This window comes from Corvus moneduloides, chromosome 2, assembly GCF_009650955.1.
Source record: "Corvus moneduloides isolate bCorMon1 chromosome 2, bCorMon1.pri, whole genome shotgun sequence".
Taxonomy (NCBI): domain Eukaryota; kingdom Metazoa; phylum Chordata; class Aves; order Passeriformes; family Corvidae; genus Corvus; species Corvus moneduloides.
Genome location: NC_045477.1, coordinates 22,626,311 through 22,653,788, shown reverse-complemented (window position 1 = coordinate 22,653,788; position 27,478 = coordinate 22,626,311). Strand labels below are relative to the sequence as shown.

Genomic DNA, 27,478 nt, shown 5'->3' with positions numbered 1-27,478 from the left:
AGAGCTCAGATCGCTGTAAAACTGAAAGAAAACGGTTTCTATCAGCAAAAAGTGACACACACACACACAAAATTACACTCTGTCTGGAGTGTTTCCATTTTAAAAGCAAGCAGGGGCTGTGGGAATATTGTTCCTCGTAAGATTACTGAGGTTGGTGATTTGCCCTACATGCAAGCTTGGAAAACTGCAGAGGCAACAGGGAGAAAAAAGGTGACGCCAGTGAAGGGAGAGAGAAGTGAGGGATTTCACCATCATAAAGGGTAACAGAGAGGGCAGTGCTAACATGCTTTGTTCATAACCAGGTCTGGGATTCCTCTGACACCTGCCCTTTTAATCAAGCCTTTCTCCAGAAGGTTTGTATTGCACTGGACATCAGTGCAAGGTCTCAGCATCCTGAATTCCTGTGGAGGCAACGATAAGCTCAAATGCCATGATAAATATCCCCAAAAAGGCACACACACTGGATTTACTGTTCTTGGTATTTCTAAGATAAAAAATAAACAGAGCATATTAATTTAAACAAACCTTATTCCAGACTACATCATCCATACAAAGACATACAGAAGGGCACAAGACCCAGAAATCAAAGTAAAAAAAGAAACCCTTTTCAGATCCTTCTTCACAATGGCTAGCTTGTCTTTCCCCTCAGCTCTGACCTGAGTCCCACCTACAACCATGCACCTGAACTACACAAAATGCGAAGACACCTCCACGGATATCACCTTTGGACTCCATTTTCTCATTCAGATGCTACAAAAAACCCACCAAAACCCAAAAGTTTGCTTTGCCTGGGAGCAGCATACCCCAGGTGAGTGGTAGCCTACATCCGCTTCTGGCATCCATTGCCCATCCCCAGCTGGGGGTGATGCCAGTGGGACGCTCTGCATGGGCAGCCTCGGGGGAAGGAGTCCTCAGTCGGTGTGTATGGAGTGGTGTGCAAGAAGCAATGGTTGTTTCTGAGGCAGGATACTGCTTCCTGCCAGTGCCAGTCACCCAAGTCTTACAGGGAAAGCTCTCTGAGGAGATGAAGTTTGGGCTCTCACAGACCCCCCAGCCCTGGGCTCTCCACTGCTAGCACCAGGATGGACAGAAGTGCTGGCTATCTGTGGGACACAGGCAGCTGCCCAGAGTAGCCAGGACAAAGCCACCACCACCTCCCTGAGTGCTGCCAACCCCCTCTCAGCCAAACTCAGCCTGCAGTCACAGCTGACCAGGCTGGGGCTGACACTGCAAACCAGAACGAGGCAAGGTTTATTCCTGATCCCCACATTCCAGAACAAGGCACATTCCTCAGAGGGATGTGTGGCTTTAGCATTGCTGAAAAAACACGCAGTGTTTTGGGGGTGGGAGGGCACTTGCTTTTGGTGCAGGGGTGCTCCCAGTCACACGAAGGTGGGTTTCAGATCGTCTTTGAAATTCACCACAGGCTGGGGCCCGCCACGGTGCTCTGTCTGCTGATCCTCGCAGTCACTGGGCTCTGTGTCCGTGTCCGTGCTGCTGCTGTCCAGGGAGCCATGTGGGCTGTGGAAGCAAACCTCGCAGCAGGGTCGGTGGCAGCCATGAAACATCTCCTCAGAGCTGCTGCTGCTGCTGCTGGAGTCGGAGTCTGGGTAATAGTACAGTGAGCGCAGCGAGGGCTCAGCGGGTCCCCTCGGGGTGCCCTGCCACCGCCGCTGCTCCTGCGGGATGCACGATGAAGCACCCTGGGACTCTGGCCACCCCAGCCACCCCTCTGGCTGAAGGCAGGCCTCCCTTGGCATGGCTGGAGGGGATGGTGCTGGGGGGTGAAGGGGCCCTCTGCCAGCCATCTCCCCTCCCATTCCCAGGGAGTTATGTGCTGACTCTCCATGGCCCCAACTGCCCATCTCCTTCACCCTGCAGCTGGCACGAGGGGATATATGTCCAGGGAAGCGTGTGGAGGCAGGAGGCAACGGGATCCTCCAACGATGCCTTGCCAGGTAGGGGCTGAGGGGTGTGTGGATGCCTGGGTAGCCCTCCTGGCCCACCCGTGTTTCTCCCTGTTTGCCTGAGGTGCTCCGGTTGCCAAGTGGGGGTCCTGCAGATAAGGCTGGGCTGTAGTTTTTGCCATCCAGGCTTAACTCTCGCAAGATTTCCCACAGCTTCTCACTGTTTACATAGCTGACTTTGGGGGACGACTCCCAGGCTACACCAGCTGAGTTGTCCCGGCCTGGCAGCTGCTCCGGAGACTGCCCCTGCACTGCAGGTGTCCCACACTCCTGGACATCTTTCATGCCACGTTCAATGCTGTCCCCTGTATTAAAAAGCAGCACCTGAGAGCAAACAGGCTCCTGGGTTGCATGTTTCTGGAGGGCCTGAGCACTGCTGCCAAGTGGTGATGTACCCAGCAAGCAGGGGGGCTGCCACCCATCCCTCTCTGGATCCGGGGTGCAGCAGTCCCCCGGTGCATCCCCAGGCTGCCCTGAGCTCCAGGTGCAGGGAGCTGCTGGCAGCGCGCGGGGGTCGCAGCCGCTCTCTGCAGACATCAGCCTCATCAGCTTCTCCTTGGCGCTGCTCACTTGCTCCTGCAGGCTTTCGATCACGGCATTTTTCTGTGTCAAACAAACAAGCCTGTCAAGTGTGGGGCGGGCAGGGGGGACAAAACCGCTGCCAATTTAGAAGCAGGCACTGCCAGAAAACAACTCACCCCTTTCTGCATGGCAAGAGCCACACCAGCAGCATGTGTGACCTCAGCCTCCCCTGCAGCCCCCCAGACGTGGCTGTGGGAAGGGGCTCACTGGGCAGGCAGCTCTACAGGCTGGGGTGGTTCTGCCTGTGCAGTGCAGGTGAGGGAGCAGGAGGCTGGGGGCTTTTCTGAAACAGAGCGTCTCCCCTGTAAATTAACCATGTTTGACAAGGCTGTGGGAACCGGGCTCTCTTGCACTCCTCCCTGCATAATTTTTTCAAGCCCTCCAGATAATGCCTAAATTTTGGTGCTTTGGAGTGTGACAAAACAAAGCAGTTCTTCCCCTCAGGAAGGAAGGGGCTGGTGAGGACAGTGTGGACAGGGGTATAAAGAAGGGCTTCCCACCCTGCAAAGCCTTCAGCCCACAAAAAGGAAGGGGAGAAGCTGGAGGAGGGGGGCTGGCAGAGCCCTGTACCTCGGTGAGCAGCCGCTTCATGGAGTTTTTCTCCCCTATGAGCTGGTAGAGCTGCTCCTCGCTGTACACCGAGCGGCAGCTCCTGCTTGGGCTGGTGAAATATTTTGCCATGTGGCTCGTGGTTTGGCTTTCTTCTTCAAAAGCTTTCCACTGCTTGAGCTGGGGAGTAGAAGAGGGTGTTATCCACAGAGCCCCAGCCGACACAGCGGGAGGCAGCACAGCTCAAGCGCGAAGGAGACAAAGGGATGGAGAGGGGGAGACAAAGGCAGGGTGTGACGGGGAGCAGAGACAGGCAGCAAGAGATGGCTGGGCGAGGGGCTGCAGTGTCACTTGGAGCCTCCCACACATCTGAGCCCTACCCTGTTCCTAGCTCCAGCTTTTAATGCAGAGAGGGTCAGTGCCTGGCTGCACTGAGACTGCTGAGCACACTGTAAAAGCCCCCTCCCTCTTCTCCCCACTCCCTGACTCCATGACAGACAAAGACAGTGTCACGCATGCCCCCTTATCCCCGAATCACTGGTGACAAGCTGAAAAGGAGCAATGTTTAGTATCTGTTTTTTCATCTAGTATTTCCCTGGAAGACTTGTGCAGCCCAGCTCCAGCTGTTTATTGATCTCAGATGAGCCACTGAAAAGCAAGCCCATTAGGAAAAACAAGGTAATGAATTAAAAGATCCAAGTAAATAAAATGTTCAAGGGCCTCAAGCTCCCACAGAAAAATGGTACAGGCAGAGGGCAAGTACAGCTCATCAGCTTCTCCACCCTCAGTACAGAAGACCTGGAGCTTGGCAGAGCATCACTAGCAGGCTTGGTGCTCACCAGAGGGGATTTGGATCCTTGCTCCCAAAGGCTGCTCATCTAAGGGGTTGGGGCTCTGCAGTTACACTGCCTCAATTGAGGCAGGAGGGGACCTCTGGAATTCATCCCAACTGCCCTGCTCAAGCAGTGTCAGATAGAGCAGTCTGCTCACAACCGTGTCTAATTGGGCCTTGAGTATCTCCAAGGATGGAGACTCCACAACCTCTCTGGGCATTCTGCTCCAGTGCTTTACAACTTTCACAGAAAAAACTCCAGCCTTTTCCTTATGTTTAAATAGAATTTCCTGTGTTTCAGTTTGTGCCCATTGTCCCTTGTCCTGTCAGTGGATACCACTGAGAAGAGCCTCGCTCCCCTTCCCTATTCCACCCCCATCGATATTTATATACATTGCTGAGATCCCCTGAGCCCTCCCTTGCACAGATGTGCTCCTTCATCAGCTTCACCTCTTCCTCCCTTTCTCTCCTCATGTCCTTGAGCCCAAACATCCCTCCAAACATTCAACTGAGTAAATAACTGTTTCCTCTCCCTCTAACAATGGGAGCATTATTCCCACTAACGTGGTGGCCAGGCACACCAGGCTGCTCCTGGAGGACACAGGAAGCAGAAGTGCCTCACCTCACCACAAAAGGCTTCCTTTAAACACCTCCGCCTCTTCCTCCTCCTCGCTTGTGGCAAAACCCAGCTTCCTTCTCCAAAAGTGCAGAGGAGGACAGCCTCCCCTGGGGACCACCAGCAGCAAAGAAGTCTCCTCTGAGAGTGGCTGGGCCATCTGGATGGCCTGTGCCCAGCTCCATCCCTGCCAGGGGCAGAAGCTCATGGTGGGAGTGTGCATGTGAGGTTTGAGGACAACTGCACCAAGGACAGATCCCACCACCCGCATGGAGCAGGAGGAGGGGGCCAGTGGCTGCCTTGGCTCATGTGTGCTGTCTGCATGGCTGTCACCTGTGGCACGTTCCTGCAGGAGGGTTTCTGAGCAGCAGTGCTGCACTCCTTGGAGACTTTCCAGGACATAAAAGCAACAAGGGACAAGAAAGCTGGAGATGGATTTTTTACAAGGACACAGTGCTAGGACAAGGGAGAATGGCTTTAAACTGAAAGAGGGTAGGTTTAGATTAGATATAAGGAAGAAATTCTTCACTATGAGAGTGGTGAGACACTGGAACAGGCTTGCCCAGGGAAGTTGTGGATGGCTCAGTCCCTGGAAATATTTATGGTCAGGCTGGATGGCACTTCAAGCAACCTGGTCTAGTAGAAGCTTCCCTGCCCACAGCAGGGCTGTTGGAATTAGACGATCTTTAGGTCCCTTCCAATACAAACAATTCTGTGATTCTTTGAGACTCAGGAAACTTGCTTGGGGAAGCAGAACCACCGGGGTAGGGTGGGGTGGGGCTTGGAGAATGAGCTGTACAGGTGAGTCCAAACATTTGGGGGAAAAAGCAGGAAAGAGAGTGCATTGACCCACACAGCTGATGTTGCTAAACTCCGAAAAGGTGCCCATTTCCAGCCAAGTGACAGGACAGAGGTGGCAGCATACCTGTGGGACAAAGATGAAGCAGTTGATTGTGGTCGTACACACAAAGATGCCTCCGGAAGTAAAACCAAACAACAAATTATGCCAAGTACGGAAGAAACGGTGAACTAAGCAGATGGTGCCAGCAGCCAGGAAAACAAGGTTGACCCCAACGATGAGTGTCAAGGACTGGTTGACTGGTGAGGAGCTGACGTTGTCGGTCAGACCGGCCAAGTAGGTCCCATATAGCAGGAGGATACTCTGGAAGCAGAAAAAAGAGGTTTCCAGAGAGTGGAAAATTACAGCCTGATGGTGTCAACCCCCACCTCACACCAAGCCTGGTGAGCTCAGATACACTCAGCACAATCCTAATTAATGCTCTTTGATCTATAATGCAGACCTGGAGTGCGCGGTGGTGACGCCGCGGCAAACGCCTGGCAAGCTGCTGCAGGCCAGGAGAGGGGCTGGGGACGCAGGGCAGGAGGGAAGGTGCTGGTGGGCACGGGGGGTCCCAACCAACAGGCATGAAGAGCCAAGAGTCAGCTCAGCAGGTGCTGCCACAGAGCAGGGCACGGCTGGGAGAAATTGTGAAAACCACCCCTTGGGCAGCCTGGAGCAGGAGAAGCAAAGGCAGACAGGAGGCAGAGGTCTCTGCAGGGCTGCTGCAGTGGGTGCCATCAAGGAGCAACACACACCTCTGAAGGAGCAGGAAGGATATGAAGGATATCCAGAAGAAATTCAAAGAAGACGGCAAGGAGAAATGGAGGTTTAGACTGGAGGGAAGAGGATGTACTTGGTGCCTCTTTAAATAGCAATAATCCAGGAAACTACCAGGTGCAATTCTTCTCCCTTCCCTTTGCTGTTTCCTGACTCCAGCAGCAGGGAAAGGCACTACAGAAGTGCTCTGTACACAGAGGCTCTCCCTCCCCCCAAGCAGACCAGTTGTTTCAGAGCAGGCTGTCTCACCACCCTGCTCCTCAAGGGTCTCATGCATGCATTTTTCCAGTGTGCTCAGGATAAAACTGCCCAGCAGGATGAGCCTCTCCTTCCCTAGGTGACACTGGCAGGAAACACCAAGTATTTTTTGTCTGCCTCCATAGTGCAGAGCATGGTCTGCCTTCAGGATCATTTGGAAACACCATCTAACAAAGTCCCATCTCCTCCAAGGACCTGGAATACAGGGAATACGACCTACATTATTCCTGTGCTACCCAGTAAGTGTCAGCCTTTGATTAAGAGTCATTGTTATTTGGGCATCAAGAACTGCTTTGTGACATGAGATGCAGATGTTTTTTCAACCCTTCTGAACTCCTCTGTCTTGTGGCTGCTTGATGACTGTGATGGCCACTGCCAGGGCTAAGGTCTGGAGGGACACAGGCAAGAGAGGTTCATGTCCAGATTTCTGGTGAGACTCCCAACTTCAGAGCAGCATGAATTCTCAAGGTGGGGTTTTAAGAGTGAAACCTGCCTTGCTGTGAACCAGGCTGGTGCCTGACCCTGCTTTGTAGAATCTGCACTGGACCATAACCTTGTCCACCACAGGGCACCTCCAAACAGCCCAAAGGCAAGCCAACCCCTAATCCCTGAGCAGGAAAAAACCAGCACCAAAGTCCCATTTAAATTCATACAGTCTATCTGGGACACAGACAACATAAACTAGGACTCTCAGTAAGCACAGGAATAAGTAGTTGGTTTGTTTGTTTGTTTTGAACTTGAGCAGAGGACTTTGCTCCTAATTCCAGGCATGTCCTTGGCAAGTCATTTCTGTTCATTGCTCTGTGCCAGTAAAACCAGGATAATACACTGTCTTCCCAAAGGGCTGAGCACATAAATGCCGTGGATGCTAAGACGTGCTATGTACGCAGAGAGATAAAGCCTCCTCTCACATTAGTGTAAATCCAGACTAACTCCAGAGAAACCACCAAGGAAGTACTCTGTGACCCCCAGTAAGTAGGAAGGAACAGGGCCAGATTCAATGCAACACTAAAAAAGATTACCTGGAACTGATAATGGGGATGTTTTACTTCCAAAAGGATTTTGTAAGGGCTGCAGGCAAAGACATTACCTGTCTAAACCCTAACACAAACTGCAGACAAAATCAGAGGTGGAGACACAGCACTAAAAGCCCAGGTAATGCCTACATTCCCTAACACCAAAGGACTTTTAAGGACAGTCTAGATTCATGTCTTTGAAATTAAATGTAGAGGAGAGGACTTGGCTGTGTTGTGAGGTCCCTTCTGCTCTTTTTCCTATGATTCTGGGTAGATGGTCAGTATTACATTACAGTGAATCACAAAGGAAGTGCCTGTGCTGCACGCAGAGATGAAGCCATTCCCAAAAAAAGGCTGTGATCTCACAAGCTTCATCAACATCAGCTTTCTGAAATGTGTCCAGCCTCTGCCATACCAGAGACACATGAGACCACAGAAAATTACAGCCATAATTATACCTACGTAGTTACATCAGTATAACTAACACTGCTGGAATAAGAGTGGCCGTGTGCAGAGATTCACCAGTGAAAGTGCACCTCAGAGGTGTAATTAAGCTGATAAACATCCTGTAAAGGTGGGGACCAAGCACTTGTCATCAGCACCTCTTTGGTTTGAAGTCACAGGACTCAGGGGCTGAGCCACCTGGTGCGCCTTTGCAGTGGTCATTCACTGGAGTCTTTAGGGAAGGAGTGTGACACAAAAACAGCAAGATGTGGGTTTCAAGGAGTGAGATGGATGAAGCTCAGGGGGTTGCCAGGAGAGAACTAGAGAGAATGTATGTGCACAGTGTACATAAAGGAGGCAGGCAAAAAGCAGCTAGCAGGGCTTTCACCCTTCCCAAGATGGGAAGGACTGGAAATGGGGGGGCTTACGAGATGAACAGGAGTAGCTGGGATCTGCAGTAGGCATGTAGCTTGGGCAGGCAGTGAAATGACAAGTGCTGCTAAACAGTTTAGGCTGAAAGACAGGGAGGAAGTGAGATACAATGCAAGAATCAGTCAAGAGGCTACATACCTTAAACCCTAAAATGAGAACGAGCCAAAGATCGGAATAGAGCGATGCGCAGGACTGCACCCGGCTCACGGAGCACGTCATGCCTTTCTCTGTCGCCTACAAGGCAAGGGAAAGGCAGAAGTGAAGGCTGCAGCCTGGCACAGACTGACGGGAAGATGCATTTAAGCTGGTCTCCTCTGTAAATTTCTGAAAGGAGAGGTCAAGGCTGGTGCTAGAGGGGCAGAGGGTTCAAGCAAAAAGATTTTGGCCTTCTGCTGCCAGAAGGGCTGGTTAAACATTTCTCTAAAGCATCTGCAGATGCCTTGGAGCTCTCCTGTGTCATGCAGATGATCTGCACAGACCTGGAAATTTTGCAGTGGACCCTCACCTCTGTAATAGACCAGACATAAACCAAATCCAGAGTGCCCAGAAGGTTTTCTGCCTAGTTTTCCTTTCTGTTGTTTTTCAAAGACCACCTCCAAATGCCTGGCCACCCACCAGCTTTGTCCGCAGAGTTCAGGACGCAGCAAACCCTGCACCGCCCCTCCTCAGCCTTTTACCCGCAGTGAGACGCTGAGGCTTCGGAAGCACTGCACTGGGTCAGAGAACACCCATGTCAAGAGCAAGACAGCGTCTGCCAGCACCAACGCTGCCACCATCGCCAGCAACTGCAGGTCTTTGATAATCTGCAAACACACAAGAAAGTAAAGGTTACTGTGGGGAACAAATGGACACCAATTACCTCCATCCCTTTGGGTCCCTTCCTATTGTTTCTTTCAAGTGACATGTCCATCCTACTACTTCCCCCAGAGAGGTGCCCAGCACCTACATTTGAGTTGGCCACAGGATCTCTGTGTTCAACTCCCAAATTCTTGGAGACCTAATCAGGCTTGGGGCCAGATATAAACCCTGCCTGATGGTGTGGGTAGCAGGTAAATGCTATGACAGAAAACAGTTTTTCCAAAACAAGGCTATCATCCCTTATGCCCACATCACCAGAAGAGACAAAAAGGGTGGAGAAAAAAAACCTGGTAGGATTATCATTTTGCAAGTTAAACACAGATCCCAGTGTGGAACAGGAGTCCTTGCTGGTACCCAGTTCTGCTGCAAACCCTCTTGTCCCATCTTTCACTTGAGATCTTTTCACTGCTGGAAAGTGACCACTGAAAGTTGTAAGTGCACTGTTATGTGCTCGAATTTCCCATTTCCCTCCCAGCTGCTGAATCCCCTTCCTTAAGTGCTGCAGAGGAGTACCCAGCGCTCCCTTCCTGCCTTCAAGAGGAGATCAGATGCATCTGGGGACGGCCCTACATCAGATGCTTTTGAGGACACCTGGTTTATTTTCATCCCACAAAAACAATCAGCCCAGACCTGAACACAAACACTGGTGTGTAGCGTAATGAAGGCATGTGGCCAATGTAAAATGAGAACACTGCTCAGTGATGGGGCTGGGACTCACTGGGGAACCCACTTGCCTGTAGAGTGGAAAAGCTCCTGCCTCATTGTGCAGGAATAAATGAGGGGCCCATGCCCAGACAGGTGTGAAACTAGAGCTGTCATTGTGGCATCCGTCCCTGTCGTGGGCCAGTTTTATCTGTATCCCACACTGGTTTGGGACTTGCTGGTGTTTGCCCTCCTTGGAAAGTTTGCCATGGTCCCTTCCCGCCCCGGATGCTGCGTACTCACCACCCGCTTGTCCGGCACCCTCTGGGTGAACACCTTGTAGAGCCGCCAGCTTTTCCCCAGGACAGGACCAAACACCAGGGAGGTCCCCACGCACAGCAGGCAGAGCCTCACCTGCCAGGGGTCAGAGCAGGGGGGCTGAAAGGGGCTGGCAGGGACACCTCCCACCCTCCCACCCTGGGATGCAATGAGGATGGGTGGGGACATGTCTACAGTCTTCTGACTTGTGGAGGGTGGTATCAGATATCAGGAAGCTGACCACAGGGTGAAATAAATTCAAAGGCATGGATTTTTCTTGTAGGCATGCCTGCTGCCTAACTTTTCCTCCCCATCCCTAGAGACTCTCACTGGAGGAGCAGGCAGGGAGAGACAGACAGCTAGTGAGCAGCAGGGGCACAGAAGGTCCCAGCACCAATAAATCCCTTGCTGGCACCTCTGTTAACTACCCTCAGCCCACCGGCTGAGCAGGATGCAGGGTGTGCTCTGTCCCATGTCCCACTCCCCCACATGGGTGCACACCCACTCAGTCTGGCAGGGTGGCTGCCTCAGGTCAGAACATGGGGGTTCATCACACAGGTGAGTGTTTTGATGAAGATTTGCTCTGCAGCCAAAAAACTCACCCACAGCCTCAAAGCACCTGTGCTGTGTCGGGCAGTGGTGGCTGTGTGGGGGATCTCATCTCCCTTTGGGCTCCCCTCTCCCTGCTGCACTTTTACAAGCCCAGCAGCCTGCCTGCCTGCGGGACCTCTCCCCGGGGACCTGCCTCGAATCCCTTCCTCGGTGCAGATGTGGTTTGCAGAACAGCGAAGGCCATTCAGACGGAAAGCTCTGGTTGCCTTTTGCGTATGCAAAAGCCACAGCCCAGCTGAGCAGCGAGGTGGTGACAGGCTGGGCTGGGACAGAGCCTGTACAGGTGACACTGGCTGGGAGAGAGCACGTACAAACAGGCCTGGACACGCGTCAAGGTGCCCATCCCAGCAAAACCCCCGCTCACCTGAATAAGCTTTTCCATTGAGTCTCCAGACGGCAGGCTCTGCTCTGGAATCCCAAAGAGGTAAGCACTTGTGTAAGTCAGGCCACTGCCCAGCAGGGTCACAATGTTGAGATTGGGGCTGGACATCTTCACAATCCTCCAGGAAACAAAGCAGGGAAGATGATGACAGTTACTGAGTGTTATGACCTGGCAGCACAGGGGCGAGGTCCCCTTACAGGGATAATGTTGGTCATAAGGGATGCTGACACACTGTCCACCCCCAGCCTGAGCTGTTCACCACTGCTCCAAAAGTTCAGCCATTGCTCTGTGGCCCCATCCTCTCCCCTTTCTTGCTGGAGTGCTTCACAATCCTTAAAGTATTCATTTAGCCCTATGGCAACACTTCTGCTGCAGAGGGGCAGAAGTGGAAAACCACACCAATGAAGCCCAGGGTGATTGTCCCCAGCTGTAAGCTTTGGGTGCAAGAACTATGTATGTCCCCAGGAACAGGCCGTTCCCACTGCTCCTTCCTCTGAGGAGATACCTCCACACTCAGCACAGTCTCAACTTCAGGAAGCTGCCAGCAACGTTCAGGTTACAGTGTCCCCTCTGTAATTTCACCCCATCACTCATAATCCTGTAACTGTATTCAGGGAGGGGAGAATCAACCCACTGATCTCTCATGACCTGTCACCTTTTCCCAGCAAGCCCACTGAGTGAAAGCTGTACCTCCTGCCATCCCCCCCAATAGCTCTGCCCCTTCCATCTGCTGCCAGGTCATTACTTTTCTCTCTCCTTGAGCTCCTTCCTGGCTTGCTGTCTTGCAGTCTCTAAGCCTGGGGTTCAACCTGTCTCTCCCCCTCCCTGCCTTCCTCACCACGTCTCAGCCCTTGGAGAAAGGTATTCACCAGCTCATGGTCTCAGCTGCAGCTGAGAAAGGTCTCCTCTGCCCTCCCAGATTCAGGAGGCAGACCAGTATTTATTTACTGCAGAGCAAATAAATAACGCACACTCAGTACAGCCCATTCTGAGAACATCAGCTCAGGTGGCCACTGAACTCAACACCACTCAGTAAATGAGGTGCTTCAGACTGGGATGCAGGTCATGCACTGCAGCAGGCACACGGCTCTCAACACAAACCCTTATGGGCAGGACCCTCCCGACTGCACAGTGGCTGTCAGGAGCATTAAATTCCTTTAAGCAACCAGAGAACTCAAACAACATCAGTCCAGGCTGCACTCAGATGTATGCCTCTGTGCAAAACAATGGCACATGGAGAGCAAAGGTAAAGCCTGGCAGAGGGATGTATCCCTGGGGGAGGAAGCAGTTGAGATACCAAGGGACCAATGAAGCTGAGGAGAAGGTGGCAAAGAGGCAGCCGAGACCCAGAATTGCTGAGGAAGGCCCAGCACTGGCTGAGACAGATTGAGCTATGAGGAATTGCTGAACCTTCTGCTGGATTTATGCTGCCTTCAGGGGAGCAAGACTTTTTATCTACTTTGTGCAGACTGATCAGCACCAAAAAAAGTTTGTACTTCACCAGCTTCTCTCACCAATGGAGATCATGTTCCCCACCAATATGAGCAACCACCAAGATCAAAAAGGGTTATCAATATCTTCAAAGTATGAGTGGCCCAACAGCAGAAGGACATGGTGCACTGTGGGGAGTATGATGACTTTGCTATGGAGCTGTGCTGCTCAGAGCGATGCTCTCAAGCATGTGGAACAGCAAAGGAAATGAGCTCTCTTTTTGCCCACTCCTGTTGATGGTTTTATGGAGTAGCACTTCCAGGATGAGACCATGCATCACTGTCTGTGTCACACCAGAGGGCACCCATAGAGTCAGAGAATCATTAAGGTTGGAAAAGACCTCCAAGACCATCATGTGCAACCTTTGACCAAACACCACCATGGGAACCAAACCACAGCACTAAGTGCCACATCCTGTTTTGAACACTTCCAGAGATGGCTACTCCACCACTTCCCTGGGCAGCCTGTTCCAGTGCTTGACAACACTTTCAGTGAAAAAATTATTCCTGGTGTCCAACCTGAACCTCCCCTGATGCATTTCCTGAAGCTATTTCCTCTCATCCTGTCTACAGCTCCCTGCCTTGGGGAGGAAAGGAGCAGTCCAAACAGGACTGTCTCCACCAGTGATCAAAACTTTGTGTGATGGAGAAAGCTGCAACACCCCTGGCATTACCCTTGTTTGCCCCGTGCTGCTCCTTCAGGCTTGTACCCTCCTGATCCTTAGCTGGTCATCAGCTCAGAGCCTGCTCCTGAAGGAGCCTGACTCTGCTACTCCAGCTCAGGGGAATCTCCCAGAAGAGGGATGCCCTTACCTGTTTTTCCTGAAGCGAATTGTGAAGATGAGAAAGAAGAGTGCTAGCAGGACTCCTCCAGTCAGGAATGTCCACACAACTCCCAGGAGACCAGCAGAGAAGGATGGGGAGCTCTTCACACTGCGGTCAAAAGATGTCTGCGGGAGGCAAGAGGGATAAGGGAGAAAAGGACATTGGTGGGGCTCTCAGCAAAGAAGGTCCCTACTCCAGCATGATCACTCCCATAGTTATCCTGCTCAGCTGGAAACCACAGCTCCTGGTAAGAAGACACTCCAGCACCAGACCAAGTCCTGCAGGTAGGGCCACTGAGATGTGTGTGGCCAGGACATGTGCTCTGTCCCTTGCTGAGTGCTCAGGAGGACACAGCAGTCCAGGACCCTCTTCTTATGGCCAACTAGCCAAATCCACAATGACGCTGTACAAGCGATTCATAAACCTCAGGCAGCCCTGGCTCTGGGACACAGGAACATGGGCAATGGTTCCCCACTGTCTTGTGGAAAGAAACCCTTGGAGAAAGGTTTTTTTCTCCCTTGGTCCCCCAGTTGGCATCATGCTTCTTTAGATGCTTCTTGGCTCCCACCCTTACCCCTCCCTGCAGCAGACAAGTGACCAGCTGGCGGACGTGACTGGGAGCCAGCAGCAGAGCTGCCAGTCGGGGCAGGAGCACAGCAAAGGGAGTGTGACAGCGTTTTTCAGAGGCAGTGACACACCGAGCTGGGTTCCACCCATCTCCCAGCTGGAAACTAACTTGGTCCCAGGCACACATCAGCTGAGAACCGGCTTTTGAGGGACACTCCCAAAGTGGGTATGATGGAGGCACCTCTCTCCTTGCACACAAGCCACCTTATGGGTTTAAATCTCCATTTAAAAATATTCTCTGCTATCTCCTTATTAACATAAAACGGATAAAACGATCCTATGTGAAACAAGAAACCTACTTCCACTGCTGATCTAAAATGCTCCAGCGTTTTTAACAGGGTGTGCATGTGTGGGTTACTGACTTTTTTTTTTCCTTAAAAAAAGCATCACTTTTATTAAAGTGCTGGCACATCCCCTTTAAGGGGGAGGGAGGAAAATGGGGTTTGAGCTGGGATCACACACCTCCTCACTAACTTCTCTGGTGCTGAGTCCTTTCTCAGGTATTTCTGTATCCAATTTCTATTGCAGAAAACTACTTTTCCTGACAGTTGACACGGCCCCAAACTTCCAATTTTTACTTCAAGGTCTGAGCTGTTTCTGCTTCCAACCTTGCTAGAAATAAATCTTCAGGCAGAAGAAAGGCATTTGTTTAGAGTCAATGCCTCATCTCCCTCTTCCCCAGCCAGGCTTCATCTCCTCTGGGCGAACAAGAACAATGCACAGATTGGAGAATTAAAGCCAACATGTAATTCTTGAAACAAAAACGTGTCACTGCCACACGAGCACGGCTGATCCACAGGCTCCTGGCAGCTCACGTGCTGGTGCCAGGACACAGGGCAACTGGGAAAGGCAACCCCCTGCCTGGGAGAGACATCCAGCTGAGAGCTGCTGCTGCTGGGATACAGCTGCATGCACATCTCAGCCTCGCTTTGCAGCAGCATGGAAGGATCCCTGGGGGATACTCATCTGCCTCCTGCAAACTGCTTCCCACCTCCTCTTCCCTCTTGCTATTCCCTGGGGACTCTTTTGCTTCTCTGGGAAATGAAGAGTACACCAGATGGTGGAGATGGTCAGTCAGGTCAGTCCCCCACTTACACCAGGACTCTCTGTAGAAACCCCATCATTCAGCACAGATCAGGCCCGCCCTCCCCCTGACTGGAGCTGACAGGGCTGGTACAAGGCTGTAATGCCATTCTATTTCTGTGTCCTGCCTGCTCGGGCCCAAGGGTAACACCTGGTTTTTGCCAGTGAGGTGAGCAGGGCAAACTCAGCATTCTGGGGCTTCTGCACTTCTCTCCCAGATGCATCCACCAACAGAATCTTTTCACCTCTGGCTGCTGTCAAAAGTGTTACTGCACCCTATTCCCAGCAACCACCCAGGGATCAGAAACACCCCTATGATCTCCACTTTTCCTTTCCCACACACCCTCCCACCTGACTGCTGTTTCCTTGGATGTTGATGCTACTTGAAGTTGATGGAGCGCTTTGCTGGCTGCTGAGCAGAGTAAATCCTGGTCCTGGCAGGGGGAATATTAATTGTAAGCCAGCTGCCAGAGCCAGAGGAGCCAAGCAGCTTACAGTCTTTTAATTAAAGGCCCATGGTCATGCAGGACGTGATGGAGAGCAGAGTGGGCCAAGCCTTGCCACTCCATCCAGCAGCCTCACGTGGTGCCAGCTGCAACTGAGTGCATCCTAGTGTCATTTCTACTGGCTTACTAGTGGAAGGGGGGAGGTCCCATTTATTATAGATGATGACTTTTAATTAAATCCTGCTCTCTTCATATTTGAAAAGCACTTTGAAGTTAAAGGGGACAGGAAAGGTCATGGGCAGATGGAGCGATCTCAGGTCAATCCTAAGCAGCTGGCCGACGCATGGGAGGGCTGCTTGACATGACTTGGTTGTTGTGGATGCTGTCTCACCTTCTGGATAACTGCTGGGTGTCACCTAGACTGGGCTTTTCTTGGAGGCCAACCAGGAGGTGACAGTGTGCTGCCTTCAGCAGGACTGGGATTACTTGGCAGCTGCAACCCCCTCTTCATCCCTCCCCCAAATCTACTTCTGCAGAGCAAACCTCAAGCCCCAGAGTGCTCCCCTGCATCCATACATCCTGCTGCATCCATACATACCACTGTCACAGTGCAGAGCTCCTGCAGCGCCCGCTGCTGCTGCTCCTGGCTGCCAAAATGGGAGCTGCCATCACAGAGCTCAGAGCAGTTGAATCCCAGCTCCATAGCACATCCTCAGCCGTCATCCAGCCGCACCTTTGCCCTGCTGGAAGGATGAGAGTTGGCTTTCTCCAGGGGGAAGAAACTTTTGGCACACCCCATATCCCCCCCGTCAGTGGGCGCAGGGAAGGGTCCAGCAGCCCGGGGCTGAGCTTACCAAAACTGATGTGATGCACATCCAGGGTCAGGACAGGGAGCGACCCCTCCCAATGTCCCTCGGGGTGTCCTCTGCAGCAGGAGACTCAACTCGGGACCTGGGCTCCTCCCATGGAGCACGGTGGCATCCCCAGCACTGCTACGCCACCCTGCAAAACAACCCGTGTGGAGGGTCACAGTGGTCCCAGTCCCTGTATCCCAGCTGGGAGCTGAAATGAGGTGCTGTGCTGGTCCAAGAAAGAGCATGGCACCCTGAACCCGCTGCAGCTTTCCTTTGCCAATGCATTTTCCTGTGCTGGAGCAATTTCAGGGTCATTTTGCAAGTACCCTCCTTGCACTGGCAGCAACTGCTGGTTTCATGGAACGTCCCCTTCTTCCAGCAAAGGACCAGCGAGTGAAGACAACAACAAACAGCAACAAGTGTTGCCATCGCTTAACAGGACCTACACCCAGGCCTGGGTGAGCTGAGGGGAAGGTGCTTGAGCCCAGTGTTTTGGCTGACTTGGCCCGAGGTGCAGCCGGGCTACCTGAAGAGCTGGCTGTTTATTAAGGACATTTAGAAGCCTGACACCTCCGTGCTCCCCCTCCCTCCCAGTGCTTCAGCTGCCAGGTATTGTCCCCACCTGCTCCTGCTCCCTTTGCACCACCTTTCCTCTGCTCCCCCTTTCATTTCTCTTTTTGGTGTGGATTTTAATAGGCCTCATTACCATTTTAGACATGAGGTCATACTTATCCTCAAGCATCCTTACTCAATTACCATTGTCACCAGGTTTAATTAGCTTCCAGCACACGACCATAAGCAAGTCTCCCATCGTCGTTAGCAGCTGAGGAAGTGCAACAGCTCGCTCCCTATTTGCTCCTAACAACAGGTGGGAGGGAAAAATTATCCCTATCATGCTCTTCGGGGCTGCTCTCTGGTGGAGCATCCCCTGCACCTGGCTGGTGCTCCATCCTTCCCTGTCGCTGCTCCTGACAATTTGATGCCCTCACCTTACAAGTCCTTTCTTTGGAAAAACTCCTGTCATTATGTGAGCAAAGAAAGAGTAAATTAAAAAGAAGCACGGTCACCAGGACCTGGTCTGAAACTCGATGTTTGTCACAGGGCGTAATCGGGATTCAAATGCCAGAAGAGCTACAGGTGGTGTTCTCAGCTCGAGTGTAGACTGATTTTTCAGCTTTAGAGAAATTGCTTACAAGTCCCAGCCCAAGGACATCAAGGTCAGTGGGCTACTTGTCCAAAATTAGCAGACCCACCTCTGAAGCAATAACCCCAGCTCTCCTGCTGGCAGAAGCCTTCATGTACTGTGGGTCTGGGCACCGTCCTGCCCCTGCCAGCACTTTTCCCAGAGTGAGATCAGCTCACTGTGTCCTGCAACCACAGTGTCACACATCAGCCAGACTGAAGATTTTACACATACGGTGTGTAAAGAGGTGTTTTTCAAGAGTGCTGAAGCCACCCAGGCCCATCAAGTCTCCCTCCCTCCAGCTTGTAGCAAACTGTGGTGGTGTTTCCCCCCTCCAGCAGGATCATCTTCTGGGGGTTTTCATGCCCTCAATAGCTCAGGGTGAGTGATGGGAAAAGAGGCATGGCTGCAGGAGATATCCAGCTGCTGCAGTGAATGCCAGGATTGCTACAATGCTGGAAGCGCAGTGGAGAGTAGGAGACAGGCTCCAGCTGAAGAGTTCAAAGAGACCAATGGACAATGTGGAGGGGCTGGGTGGGGATGGAGGTAGGAGAGGGGCACTGAACCTTAGATGCTGAGAAGACCTGAAAGTGAGCACTGCCCAGCCTCCATGGGGCTCAGCTCCTCCCCATGCCCCCAGGTGGGTTTAAAGACAAAAACCCCTATAATTCCTTGTAACCTTCTGCCATGTCAGAGGGGGAACACACCTGGCAGGTGCACCACTACCAAGGCTGGCATGAGGCCAGCAGGCACAGCCTTCCCATGGCTCACAAATGGAGATGTCACCACAAGGAGCATCAGCTCAGCCCTCATCCACCCAAGAGGCCACCCCTCGGAGGAAGGCAGAAGGTGGGTCTCCCCAACCCCCACCCTGGCATTCTGCAAACAGCTCCCACACAATGTTGATAACAAGCCACAGCCAATTAGCATTCATTAGTATGCAACAAAGCAAGCACCAGTGCAGTTGTCGCTGAAAGGCAACAGGCATTTCCAGCCCAGCTCCCGCCTCTTGTGAGAGCTGGCAGGAATGCTTCTCTATGGCCTAGGGAGGATCCAGGGGGGATCAGCACTTTGGTGGGGGTCACTGACCCTCAGGGTGAGTTGGGCAATGGTTGTGGGGACAGACAACAACAGGTAACACCCCAATCCTTAAAATGTGAGGGTCTGTTGAGAGCAGAGACTTGTGGGGTTTGGTTTTTTGGGGTTTTTTTAAGACTGAAATGCCAACCAATTCCAGTGGATCACTTCCAGAGCAGAATCACAGAACAGCTTGGATTGGAAGGAACCTGACACCTCTGCTTGCCTTGCTCTCCCCTTGCTGCCCTCAGTCTCTGTGGCCTTGCACCTTCTGGCTGCCTGGGACATGGTGGAGAGTATTTGGCCACAGAGGCCAAATACATCCATCAGCTTGCACGTGGACATGATCCAAAAAGCCACATGTTGATAGGAAACAAGTGACTAGACCACATGAAAAATATTAGCACCATCATCTTCTAAGATAAAAGGGAAGCACTGACTGCTAAAACCAGTATTTGGATAAAAGCAATTTGTGGCCACCTCAATGGTTGATCTCCAGGCCTGGAAAACCTGTTTCTTTAGATCTGTCAAGACCCAGGAATACTTACCCTAAAACCATTTCGGTTGGAAAAGAGCTCTAAGATCATCGAGTCCAACAATTAACCCAGCACTTGCAACCCCTCCACTCAATCATGTCCTTAAGCACCACATCTACACGTTTGTTGAACACTTCCAGGGATAGATACAGAATCATAGAATACTAAGGTTGGAAAGCACCTCCAAGATCACTGAGTCCAATATCTAACAGTGCTGAGAAACTGTAGACTAACTGATAAATAGCCCTCTAAATAGATGCAGTTGACATCATCTAAATGCATCTTGATTCTCTCAAAGTTTCTTCTTCCCTTCAAAACCTTTCTTTTGAAAAAACCAGGAAAAAACCCTTCAAAGAAGCTGAAAAATTGGCACAGTATGTATAGACCCAGAGCGGGCAGAATGAACTTTTCACCCCAACAGGTTCATTTTGATGTAGTGTTGAAAGACAGGCTTCTTCCCAAAGGTGACAGCACTACCTGGGGAATCAAAAGTGGAAAACTGAAGATGTCAAATCACAGACAGCAGAACAGCTGCATTCAGAAATGTGCCAGTCTTCATGAGCTCTGCAATCCTGTCCGGTCATACCAGCCCAGACAGAGAAATGGTACATGTACCCGTCTGCAAGGAGCACATCTGGAGAAACATCTGCTAAGAACTTTTGGGAAAGTGGCTGTGTGGCCAGAGGCAGAGGAGAACAGCTGGGGAGAAGGAGCAATCTGCAAAGGGCAGAGACATTGCTGCTGTTTCAGGAAAGGAGCAGGAGACCTCGGCTCAGCCACGATGGGCTGTGCTGCTACTGCCACTCCTGGTGGGAGGTGGAGGTCTGCTGGTGAGGAGCAGGCTCGGCTGACAGGACACGGGGCTGCACACTGACAGCGGAAAATCATCCGGATAACCGTTCTGGCAACGTGAACACCACGGGATGGGGTTGTGCAATTCAGAAATCTGGCACTTCCGAGACAGGCTCCTGCTTTTTCCTTCTGCTCTTCTTGTCCAACAAGATCCCTTCTTGTTTGGCCTGAGAAACCTGCAATATTGCCATCCCCAAGGTGATCAAAAAAAGTCACAGACTTACTGCAATAGCCCCCGCGATGAAGCTACTTAAAAACTGTGAGTTAAAACACACAGCATATCTGAAGATTATTTTAACTTTATATTTAAAACTTCAGCACCTACATTCTCATGCTTTCCCCTGCAAACACAAAAGGAAAAAGAAAGAAAACAAAGAAACCCTACCTATCACATCATCCTAAAACCTGGGTTACAAAGGCTCAATCCCCAGGAACACTGGGGAGCTACAAAATTGTCACCCTTCTTCTCAGGGACTGTCCTGTGCTTGTGCTTCATTCTGGTCTTGTCCCTGGGATTTCCAGAACCACTTCCAGGCCCCTCAGATATCTTCATACCTCACAGATAGACAGAAAGCTCAGTGCACAGGCACATGATGGAGCACATCACAGAGCCCAAATGGGCTCATCTTCCCACCCAGGCAGTGTCCCTGCCTATGCTCCCACTCGGTGATTCCCATCCAGGGTATATGGAGGACTACCACCAGGAGCTGCAGGACCTGCTGCACACAAAGGAGGGAGATGCAGGACAAGATGCCTCTGTCTCTGGATGCATGGGGAGCTCACCGTGTGACTCTCAAACCTGAAATTTTGTGTTGACTGAAGCTAAGTGTGATTTTCAAGCCTCCTACCATTTTGGAAAGCATGTCCCAAGACCACATAGGAAATAACTTCTGAATGTTGATCTCGCTGCACATCTGTCCGCTGTAGCTGCCTCAGCTTGGGAGGATGGCACGAGGCTGGCACATTTAGCTCTGCCTCTAGACTTTTTAACTTTATAAATGCAGGTTAAATACCCACATGGCTTTTTTCAGTTCTGTAGTTTACATTTTGAATGAAGGAAACCTCCATTAAAAAAAAATCATTGGTTTTTTTGATCCACCACACAGTCCTGCGAGGAGCTGACTCACACTTCTCCAACTAAGGAGGTGATAAGGCTTTTAACTCTCTAACCATAATTGCTGTGCAATGATAGGCATGTGAGAAACAGAGACAGACTAGATTGGAGATGCTCAAAGGAAGGGAAATTAGGTGGGAATACCAAGAGGCATAGGGAGCAGGCTGCAGATGAGGCCAATTTGACCAGAGCTGATGGGGAGCTAAACCAAATCCCTGGAGCTGCCCAGGAGCAACTTTGTGCCACTCAGAGACCTGAGCCCTCCCTCGTGTCCAGCTGTAGCAGCTGCTGAGCAGCACATGGATGAAATGAGCACAAACCTCCTTCTACCTCCCCGAAGTGGCTGGAAGTCCAGGGGTTGGGACCCCACCATCCTTCATGCTGGTGGAAGCTCACCTTCCTGCAGTCAGTGAGCGAGGCAGTGGGATCTCTGCTGCAAGACAGCAGCCTCACCACTTGGGGCCAAGGAGGGCACAGCTGCCTCCCGCAGAAACAGGCAGGGAACACGCCCCAAGCACCGCTCTGAGAAGGAGCGGTGCTGCTCTGCCATGCCCTCCCCGTGCCCAAGCCTCTGCCTGCAGCTGGGTGCTGGGGTGCTGCATGGACAGTAAGGACATGCAGAGGCTTTTCACCACTTTGGGGAAAATCCTGGGTTTTCATTGCTCCATAACAACTTAATCAGTCATTTCATTTATTAGTGGGAGACCACACCTGTAAGGTGTTTTTCTGCCTCTATGGACAACCTCCCTGTTCGTTCCCAAGCGCTGGGTAAGGAAGGTCTCCATTCCAAGGGCTGGCCATGTGGCAGATGACCTGAAAGTGAGGTGGCAGGGGCTGCCTCTCCAGAAACACATGGCCAATTTCATGCTGAACTGCACCTTCACCACAAAGAGGCAGAAGTGGCCAGGGCTGGCTGCAGGGCCAAACTGTATGGCCACCATGCCCCATGCCCACAGAAACCCAGCTCCTGCCTGCCACACTGCCAGACACAGCCAAAGAGAAGAAAGGCTGGAGGTGTGCAAAAATCCCCCTGCATCTGCTTCACAATTGCCCTGGTAGTTGCTGCAGGCAAACCGTGAGCCCCTCTGTCTGTGGGGCTGGTCAATCCTGAATCCCTGCCCCAGGGAGGCTGGCACCTTGTCACAGGACAAGGATGCTGCAGGACGCCACTGTGGCTGTGTGACACTCACACTTTTCCACCAGGACGCTGTTCAAGGTGCTGTGACTGGTGCAGCATTACCAGCTCTCAGAGCTCTGTGCCCATTCCCGGTGCCTCTGCTGCCTTTATACCTGCTCCCATCCATCCACATGCATGACCTGCTTCAGGAAGCTGCCTTTTCCCAGGCCATTTCCCAGGCTGCTACTTTCTCCTTTGGGCATGTGCCCCAATATGCTGCTCTGAAGCACAGCTCAGCCCCAAGCACTGCTGCTGGAGGCTCCAACATCCCTTCTTCCATCAGCTCCCTCTGCCTTCCAGGTGTTTGCACCAGCCTAATGAACAGGAACATGCTAAACAGCCTTACAGGAAGGTGTAGCCTGCAATTTTTTTCTGTCTTAACTGTACCATCTTTAGAGAGCCATCATGAATAAGAGGTAAAAAAGCCTGATGATTTAGTACTTTGATTTACAAGGGAGATCTACCTTGTGGTTGAGGTGTGTATGACTTAATTAAAAGCAGAAGCTCACCTCCACTGAAGCTGTTTGCTGCCGAGCTATCAAATGCAGAGGAAGAGGCCTCAGAAGGAATATTTCCATAAAGTTATGTTTCACATTAAGCATATGCCTTCAAGAGCTCTCCATTTCCAAAGCTGGCAGAAAGCTACAGCTGCTCCTCCATGCAATCAGACACCATCCCCTCGCAGCACCAGCACACCTGTGCTTTCACACACAGGGCTAGGATGGCCGGGCTGCAAAGCCACACAGCCCCAAGCATGGGGACAGCTTCTAGCCCTAACAAGGTCAGCATGTTTTTTCTCTATTTAACTTTTTTCCTTTTAAATTTGGCAGGATTTTGGAAATCAAGTGACACATTTAGTCCTTAAAGAGGCAGGAAAACAGAGCACTGCAGCTCTTTCACCTTACCCCTGATGACCAAGCAGCAGGGAATATTTTCCCCTAGGAGATAGATTTGACTTAAGGCTCTGAAAGCCAGAGATGTCCACAGCTTCTCTGGCTTCCCTCCCAGGTACCACAGGCTGCCAAACTGCACCCAGTGGTGCCCTGCTCAGGCTTCTCATCTCTTTGCTGGGCAAAACAAGCCCCCCACCAAGGGGCAAGGCCACATCAAGGTTAACACGAGGTCTGCCAGCCTGGCTCCCTGCAGACAGCAGTGAGGCTTGCGCAGGGGTGGAGAGGGGCAGCTCCAAAACTGGAGGCACAACCAAACCTGTGTGGAAAGTGCTACTTGTGAACTGTGTCAGCACAGGGTCGGCAATGAGAGTGGCACATCCAGTGCCCGGCAGCAGGTGGGTGAGGCGATGCAGCAGCTGCGCCAAGGACGCATTAGAAATGCCAGCTGCAACTCAACACTGGCAGCTCCCGGTTACCCGGGATCTGGTTCCCTTGGCCTCCTCCCTGCCCCTCTCAGCATGCAGAGCACCTGTGGGGCAGCGGAAAATCCAGCTCTGGGTCCATGAGCCACCCCTCCCTGAGAGGTGACCAAGCCCCTGGGAATTGTGTCATGCTCAACTCTGGCAGCCAAGGAGAAGCAAACAAGCTGGGTCCTGGAGCGTTTCCTGGGGGGCTCTCATGCCTGTGAACCCAGGCCACACGGGTCCCTCTCTCTCCCTCTACACCCAGCAGGTTGCTGCACCGTGGAGCTGGTTGCAACTTTTCTTCTCCCCAGTTTGAACTCCGAAAAGCACACGGCTCGCCCAGGTAACAGCAGTTTGGTTAGAAAAAACTGACCTAGAGCTGCAGCTTCATTCACATCTTTGCGTCCTGCAAGGCAGCCCTTTCCCATCGCGAGGTGCCGGCAGGCTCCCGCTCCCACAGGCGCCTTCCCGGGGCTGCTTGGAGCCTTCAGGACGGTACTTTCTGGAGAGCTACAAAACACCGGCCCAAGTCCGCCCCGTTTCCAGCTCAGGGGCGCACTCCGGGCACAGCCAAGCAGCGAAGGGCGAACGAGGCGCGCTGCATCCCCCTAAAGCGCGCCCAGCCCACGGCTCCGTGCCGCAGGCGGGAGCACTCGGGGCTGCCAGCCCATCCCGCGGCCTCGCTGCGCTGGGGTCTCGCCGGCGGCACCGCGCAGGCTGTGCGGAAAGGGGCACGGGGAGCAAAACCACCAAAGCGAAGAGCGCCAGGGCAGGAAAGCAACTCGGGAGGTAGCCCGGGCGCCCTCGTCTCAGCCATCCCGCTCACAGCCCCAGCCACGGCTGCCGGCCCCTCTCTCCCCACACCGCGCCCGGCGGAGCCCCGGACCCACCTGCGGGGACGGCACCCGTGCGCGGGGTGCCAGCCTGCGGAAACCTGCGGGAGCCCGGCGGGAGCAGCCCCGCAGCCGCCGCGGGACGCGGAGCTCGGCGCCGGCGGCCGCCCCGCAGCGCCCCGGCTCGGCCCGGCCCGGCCCGGCGGAGGCGGGCGGCGGGAGGGGCCCGGCGGCCGCGCTCCTCCCGCCGGGGCGGTGGCGCCGGCCCCGCTCCCGTCTGACCCGGGACAAAACTTCTCGGCAGCGGGGAAAAAGCCGGCGGGCCGGGGCTGTCCCGGCAGGGCTGGACCCCGTTTCACGCCGGCGCCTCCTCCGGGCAACAGCAGCATCGACCCCTCCCCAGAACGCCCCCGGTGCCGGAGCCGGGAGAGCGGGACCCCCGGCACAGCCCCCCGGCGGCCCCGGCTGACCTGGCCCCGCCGCCGCAGCCCGCTAGCCCCGCGCTCCCGCGGCTGAGCCCATCGCCGGTCCCTATCCCGCTGCTGCCGGCGGGATGCCCGGCTGGGAACGGGCCGCCTCTCTTGGGTGCTCCTGGCAGCTGAGGCAGCACAAAACCCCACGTCTGTGGCCAAACCGGCCCGAGAAGGTGAGTAAACGCGAGGGCGGCCAACCTCGTGCTCCGTGACCTGCTTGTGCCGCCCCATGGCTAGTGGTAGCCAGCGTGACTACTGCAATAGGTATGTTTGTGTGAGCAGCGCTCGGTGTCATGTGGACAGACCCACTATCCGTCTCAGCATCCCCGTGCCGACAGTTTCCCTGTCTTGCCTCCCACGGTCCTGATGCTCGCATCAACTTCGTTCTCTCTCCCCTCAAGACATCCACTCCATTTTACTGGAATTTCCCCCCAATTCCAAAAGCCAAAAGCTCTGCTCCAGCACTGTAATTTCTCTCCCAGCCTGCAGCAAAGTGCCAGGTGCTGCTGGAAAGGGCTGTTTGCAGACAGGTGTTAGGCCGTGAAGGTTTTCTCTCTTTACACACTTCTGTTTACCTCATTTACCCAACTCTGCTAGGCCCTGGCATGAACAGCGCTAATTTTTCACTCCTGCCCATTCCCAAACCTGCAGAGCCGTGGACCAGGGGCAGCTGAATGGGAGTGGGGAGGTTTGCACAGCCTGTTGGTCTCGCTGTGCCTCACAGCACCATCATGAACAAATGGTGACCTGTTAGTTCCCAAGCCCCATGAAAGCACCCAGTTTGCAGCCTCTGGTTCTGGCAGCAGCTCCAACTCCCCTTTGCTAGATTTGACTGATGGCCCAGAGGAGAAACTGCAGTAGGACTTCTTCACTCTGTTTTCCCATCCTCCTCTGAGGCAAAACAGAGGGATGCACCTTGGCCAGGGAGTCTAACACCACCCTCCAGAAAGTGTTTTCTAGCCTGGGCAGTGATGGGTGATGAAGGCCCAGTCCTCGACCTTGAGCTGCTGGTGGGGCCGAGGATCATGTCCAGAGCAGGTGAAGGAAGTAGAGTCTTGTTACTGCCACAAAGGAGAATGAAAAACTCCTTGGAAAGCCTTGGGAGACCAAGGTCCAGCGATTTAAAAGATGGATTAATTCTGAATTTTGGCACTGAAAGCACCCCTCCAGTTTGCAGAGGTATGGATTATCTGCAGCTCACAGTGGCTATAATGAAGGTCCCCCATATTTCGGTATCTCTGGAAATCTGATCTCTTTTAAAACACGCAGGCTCTTAGACAGAATTTAACAGTCTAGTCTCTGCCTCCATGAAACCAGGACCATAAGTAGAAACATCTTTCAGAAAGGGAGTGAGGGGAGAGGAGTGAGATCCTGACTGTTCACACAGGAACAGGAGTGGAATGCCTTATTTCTCCCAAAGCTAGCAGAGAGCACTCCTGTTGCCCCACTGACTCATGCTTATTACTAAGCACTTTGTAAACTGTGATATGAGAAATGGCTGCTTTGTGCATGCTTCAATTTTGCTCCTGGGTTTTCCTCTTAGAAAAAAATAATCAAAGCTCTGGGGGTATGGACAGTTCTTGGCAACTGCTACAGACACGTGCACATGCACCACCTCTTATTCCTCACGCAGCAGAACTGGGACCAAAACCTCATCCCAGTGAGCTCTGCAGCCCTCCAAGTGCTGGGACGTCTTTCTGGGTGTCACTTGGCATTGTCAGAGAACATGCAGTTGCAGCCAGGATGTTGGAGAGTCTGGGAAAAAATGCCTGGGTGTTTTGTCTGGAGGCAGGAAAGCGCCTGCTGCGCTACAGGTATGCACCAAAGGAGGATTTGTGCTGCCGAGCAGGAAGGAATGGAGGTCTGGTAAGGCACAAGAGAGGGCAGAAAGCCCCTAGTTAAGGTGACTTGCGTTACAAACTCTGCAGGGACGAGGCCCCCTTTGTGCCAAAGGGTCCTGCTGTGCTTAAAGCCTGGTCAATAACCCCGGGTTGGGAACATGGCACCCCATGCCAGAGAATAACTGGAACCCAGCAGCAGCATGGCTTGGCCCAAGGCCGGGTCCTAGGAAGGGAAAGCAAAAGCTGAACTCATTGGAAACTGCGAGGGGAGGCAGGATGCAATTTTCTCCATCTGTCTTCCATGTCTTTTCTCAGTCCTTGCTCTTTTTAAACGTCCTGTTGAAGACCTGAATTGCAGAGCTACCTGGAAGGGTTCAGTGACCATCACAACACTGCTTGATAAGAAGGATAAACCACCTGCTCATGCCTCTTCACTGCTGCTCTGGCTCTTCGTCCTTAGCACCTTGTTCATCCTGTATGGAGCTATTTACACGTTATGCCTGCTGGATCCCTCATGGGAGGTGTGATCATCTGGGATACAGCACCTCACTTTGGAGGTACAGCCCATGTGATTTGCTCCGAGA

General features: G+C 52.7%; 1 protein-coding gene across 4 annotated transcripts; it reads right to left on the bottom strand.

The window, feature by feature from the left end:
• Window positions 1-461: 461 nt before the first annotated feature.
• On the bottom strand, window positions 462-25,146 carry GPR156 (G protein-coupled receptor 156). 4 transcript variants are annotated; one of them, XM_032098458.1, is made up of 12 exons: window positions 24,638-24,742; window positions 17,705-17,819; window positions 16,452-16,599; window positions 16,196-16,340; window positions 13,430-13,566; window positions 11,109-11,244; window positions 10,118-10,228; window positions 8,992-9,117; window positions 8,453-8,548; window positions 5,472-5,708; window positions 3,120-3,278; window positions 462-2,570 (listed from the first exon to the last, which is right to left on the bottom strand). In XM_032098458.1, the coding sequence occupies exons 4-12, from the start codon at window positions 16,298-16,300 to the stop codon at window positions 1,383-1,385; spliced, it is 2,295 nt and encodes a 764-aa protein (XP_031954349.1). In that variant the 5' UTR covers window positions 16,301-16,340; window positions 16,452-16,599; window positions 17,705-17,819; window positions 24,638-24,742; the 3' UTR covers window positions 462-1,382. The 4 variants fall into 4 exon arrangements, with proteins under 4 accessions (XP_031954349.1, XP_031954350.1, XP_031954348.1 ...); XM_032098459.1 differs by lacking the exons at window positions 17,705-17,819; window positions 24,638-24,742 and adding an exon at window positions 25,051-25,146; XM_032098457.1 differs by lacking the exon at window positions 17,705-17,819.
• Window positions 25,147-27,478: the final 2,332 nt, after the last annotated feature.

Coding starts and splice junctions, on each gene's coding strand:
- GPR156 (XM_032098459.1), bottom strand. CDS start 16,300: ATGGAGCTGGGATTCAACTGCTCTGAGCTCTGTGATGGCAGCTCCCAT. Junction 13,567..16,195: donor AGCTCTGCACTGTGACAGTG/GTATGTATGGAT, acceptor TGCCTCCCGCAG/ACATCTTTTGACCGCAGTGT. Junction 8,549..8,991: donor GCCTCAGCGTCTCACTGCGG/GTAAAAGGCTGA, acceptor CTTGCCTTGTAG/GCGACAGAGAAAGGCATGAC.